The sequence below is a fragment of the Pyxicephalus adspersus genome, chromosome 1 (assembly GCF_032062135.1).
Source record: "Pyxicephalus adspersus chromosome 1, UCB_Pads_2.0, whole genome shotgun sequence".
Classification (NCBI taxonomy): domain Eukaryota; kingdom Metazoa; phylum Chordata; class Amphibia; order Anura; family Pyxicephalidae; genus Pyxicephalus; species Pyxicephalus adspersus.
In genome coordinates this window covers 71,887,238-71,891,165 of record NC_092858.1, presented here as the reverse complement: position 1 = coordinate 71,891,165, position 3,928 = coordinate 71,887,238, and the positions used below count along the sequence as shown (strand labels likewise).

Below are 3,928 nucleotides of genomic sequence, written 5' to 3'. Positions count from 1 at the left end.
GCTCCGTCGCAGAATGGTGCTGTATGTACATATTCATGCATCGTGCAGTGCTTAGTCATTGGAAAGGATTGTGAAAGATCCTTTCCAAGGACTATAATTGCACGTGTGTATGCGGCTTTAAGGTGCGCTAAGAAGAAGTTACCAGGTTTTAAATGTGAATATTAATTTGAATGCCAGTTTGACAAAATGTTGGCCTTCTAACATTCTTAATTTGCAGTACAGTTCCATCACCATTGATGGTTAAATATGTTGGAAATTAGGTCAACTGCAGACAAAATTTTGTCAACTATTGTGTGTTCTGAGGGCTGTTAAAAATACAGTAGATGTATACATGTTATCTATTATATTATATTTTCCATATTAAAGTCAGTGGGTTAAAAATGTGTGCTAATGAACAGTCTTGAAATAGGATGTCATAATAATCAAACTGCTTTGGGAGTGTACAGTTATCAGACAAATCAAACACATGCAGTTTGTGCATTTTACATTTTCATAAGGGGAAGACTGTAAAACTTTTGGAAGTAAAAAATTGTAGAAATGAAAAGAAGAACTTAAAAGCTTCCTCTTTCTCTCTTTTCTGGTTGAGCCAAGAGTTATTTATTTAGAGCAAATTGACTTACGGAACAATTTGCCCTTCTCCGACTTGCCTTAACTAGCACAATAGCTGTAAGGAAAATGGGCAAGCACCATACATTTAGAAATAATCTGCTATCATTTATGTGCCAGTTTGAAGAAAACCATAGATAAAACGTATGTAGATTTCAATTCTGAGGCACTGAGAAACATAAACCAGTGGCAATGTTTAAATCTAAACATTGATAATAAATAGAAACTCAGATTGTTTATGTCCATTTTTACTTAAACAACAGATCTGTTGATACTATACCTACATTCTTTTGGGCTTGTTGTGTTCTGCCATTCAGACTTGAAGCTGCTGTGTCACCAGGGGATCCCTAATCAAGAGTTATAGTTGCTATGTAAGACTATCCAACCATACTATTGGCAGCTCTGGTACCTGTAAGGATGAGTCCACTAATTTCCAACGTGTCCATACACATGAGATAAATTTTCTTCTCATCTTTTAGTAGTGTGTTAGGTAAAGTATGCTGAGCTAAATGTTCATCTTACAATAGTCTTACAATCCACTCTCTTCTCTGTTTCCATTGAAGTCAAATGGTGCCAGACAATAGTAGAGTTAAGAAAGATAACAAATAGGTTGAGGATCCTCACAGATCCTAAATGTAAAAACCCAATTTGCAATGTGCATATATGTACACTCAAACAGTCTACCAAAATACTGTACAAAATCATTTCATAGCCTTGCACACAGTTCTTCTCTGAATATGTCACTAATATCACCCAGGCTGCTACTGTTTAAGTTCATTTGTAATTGTGATTTGTTAAATATTTGGGAAGATATACACATAAAATATTCATTAAAATTCAATTACAATGTGTCTTATTTTATAGGTGGAAAATACATTAACAAAAATATGAGCAAACAAATTGACAGTAAATGGAGCCATATATTCCCCTTCATAATGGTAAGTATTTTCTTTCTTTATTTGTAGTAGCAAAACTTCTGCTCAAACATTGAAATATTTATCTTCTCTAAAAAGACTATCCACTATGGCAAATGTGTGTTCTTGGATATATCATTGTCTCCTATGTTTAGCATTTATATGTTATTTAATAAAAAAAAGACAATTGTCAGTATTGGCAGTTAGGTCAGTCTTGTCCCAACAGCTGGAAATATTTCTGTATTCATGTGGAAAAATAAATAAACAAACTAAATTACACATTATATTGTTAAGCAAACAGTTTATATAGTGAATGGAATACAAAATAAATGAATTATGGAGAGGTTCATTTTTTCTGTTTTGATCTTTTTTGCCAGGTGTCTTTGGTGTATTCAGCTCTTGCAGAATACTCTAACTGCGGTGAAAATGAATATTATAATCAGACAACTGGTTTGTGCCATAGCTGTCCAGAGTGTGAGCCAGGAGAAGAGCCAAACAATGTAAGTAGATACATCAATACAGTGATTGATATATTTGATTGTAAAGATACCTACAGCAGGGAAGGAAAGTGAGTGGTGGCCATACACCTCCATAATTAATGCACACAAGGTTTTACCCAGTATATTGAAAAATATATGTCCAGTACCTTGCCAATAGTTCTTTTTTCCCATGTGTCCACATGTTTGCTTGCAGGTGTACCTGCCTGTTAGCAAAAATATAAAATGTACACTTAGCTGCAAATCACAGCTCAGTGTACATTTTCACCATTCCAAAGTAACAGAGTGAAAAAACTCTGGTGAATGCAGGGGAAATTGAGTGAAAATTTCAAAGATAAAATAAATACAGGTGAAGATGCAGGAAAGGGAACTTACAGGCTTTACATTCCTGGAGAGGAGGTAAGTACTGGCGGTTTTAGATTTACTTTAATCAGTCCAGCTGAGATGATAACATGGAAATGTGTATAGCACAATAAACATAGACAAACTGAATATTGGTAAGAAACCCAGAAGGTGGAGTTGACCATCATAAGGACTTTATAATACACAACAACACACAATTAAAATCTAACCGAATCATTTATGTCATGTCACCATGTCAGCTGTATGGTTGGTGTACTGTGTCATAAAATGAATCACATAATAGAGGAGGCACATTATATTCTATTTCTGACTGTATAAAGCATAGAGAACAGTCATGCAGAAACATTTTCCTGTTTCTTGGTAACTAGCAAAACTATTCCTCTGCAGCAATCAACTACTAAAAATATTTAATGTGATTTGTTATTTATCTGAAATACAAATGTGTTATCATTTTAGTCCTGTGGATATGGCACCAAAGATGAGGACTATGCCTGCACCCCTTGTCTTCCTGGCAAGTATTCGAAAGGTGGCTATCAAATATGCAGAAGACATAAGGACTGTGAGGGATTTTTCAGGGCCACTGTTTTAACTCCTGGAGATTCCAAGAACGATGCAGAATGTGGTCCCTGCCTCCCAGGGTAAGATCGCATGGCTAAATCACAACACTTGATCAGATGGGATTTGATATAACATAGTTCAATAGAAACATTGGCTAGGATCAATGCACACTTAAACCCCCTGATTGCAGTCTTTGTGCAATTAATGCTAATATAATTTTATGACATTATACAACACATCAGTAACATTTTATCTGTTGTCCGGTGCACTTTAAATGCACACATACAAAGACACCAAATTGATTTTCTCTATTTATATAGAATTATGATTCTATACTCAACATTTAGAATAGCATTTTTTTAACCCCTGTATTTTGATTCTTTAATAATTTTCCTTCTCATATAGGTACTATATGATGGAGAACCGTCCTAAAAGTATATATGGCATGGTTTGTCACTCTTGCTCACTGGCCTCTCCAAATGTCAAGGAATGTAAGTAGTTCTCTTGATGATTGTTTTCAGATTAGTAGTAACTCTGTAGAATGTCCAGTGCAGGTCGTATGGAGTTTGGTTTACAGGCAATCCACCAAGATTGAAAATATGGAAGCTTCTGTTGCTTTCCTTATAAGTGAAAGGTTTTTATGTTTATCCTGTTTTATTACTTTACCCAGACACTGTTCTCAAACAAAAAGTGGTCCCAACTTTACTGACTGTGTACTTGCTATCAATAGGTCAATGGCATTGATTCACTAAAGATTTCAGCTTATATCACTTAGCAAACTGAAGTATCCCATTCAAGGTGATCATGAATATGTAGTAAAGCTTAAAACCAGTGAAAACAAGTAGCAATATAAAAGCAGCAGTAGATTGCTCCTAAAGTTTTGGGAAAGATGCACAGATGTGGCTCTAGTGGTATATTGCTGAAAAACGGCTCACATCAGCTCTACATTTGTTGCAGGGCCTGTCCTGAATCTAGTAGCTAGGACATATG

At 35.2% G+C, this 3,928-nt stretch overlaps 1 protein-coding gene across 1 annotated transcript in view; it reads left to right on the top strand.

The window, feature by feature from the left end:
- The window catches only part of EDAR (ectodysplasin A receptor), a 62,814-nt gene that overhangs the window by 36,193 nt on the left and 22,693 nt on the right, over positions 1–3,928 (top strand). The window contains exons 2-5 of the mRNA XM_072414039.1: positions 1,471–1,544; positions 1,898–2,020; positions 2,837–3,018; positions 3,344–3,429. Coding sequence (XP_072270140.1) covers positions 1,494–1,544; positions 1,898–2,020; positions 2,837–3,018; positions 3,344–3,429 — 442 coding nt within the window. The 5' untranslated portion in view covers positions 1,471–1,493. The remainder of the gene's footprint in view (positions 1–1,470; positions 1,545–1,897; positions 2,021–2,836; positions 3,019–3,343; positions 3,430–3,928) is intronic.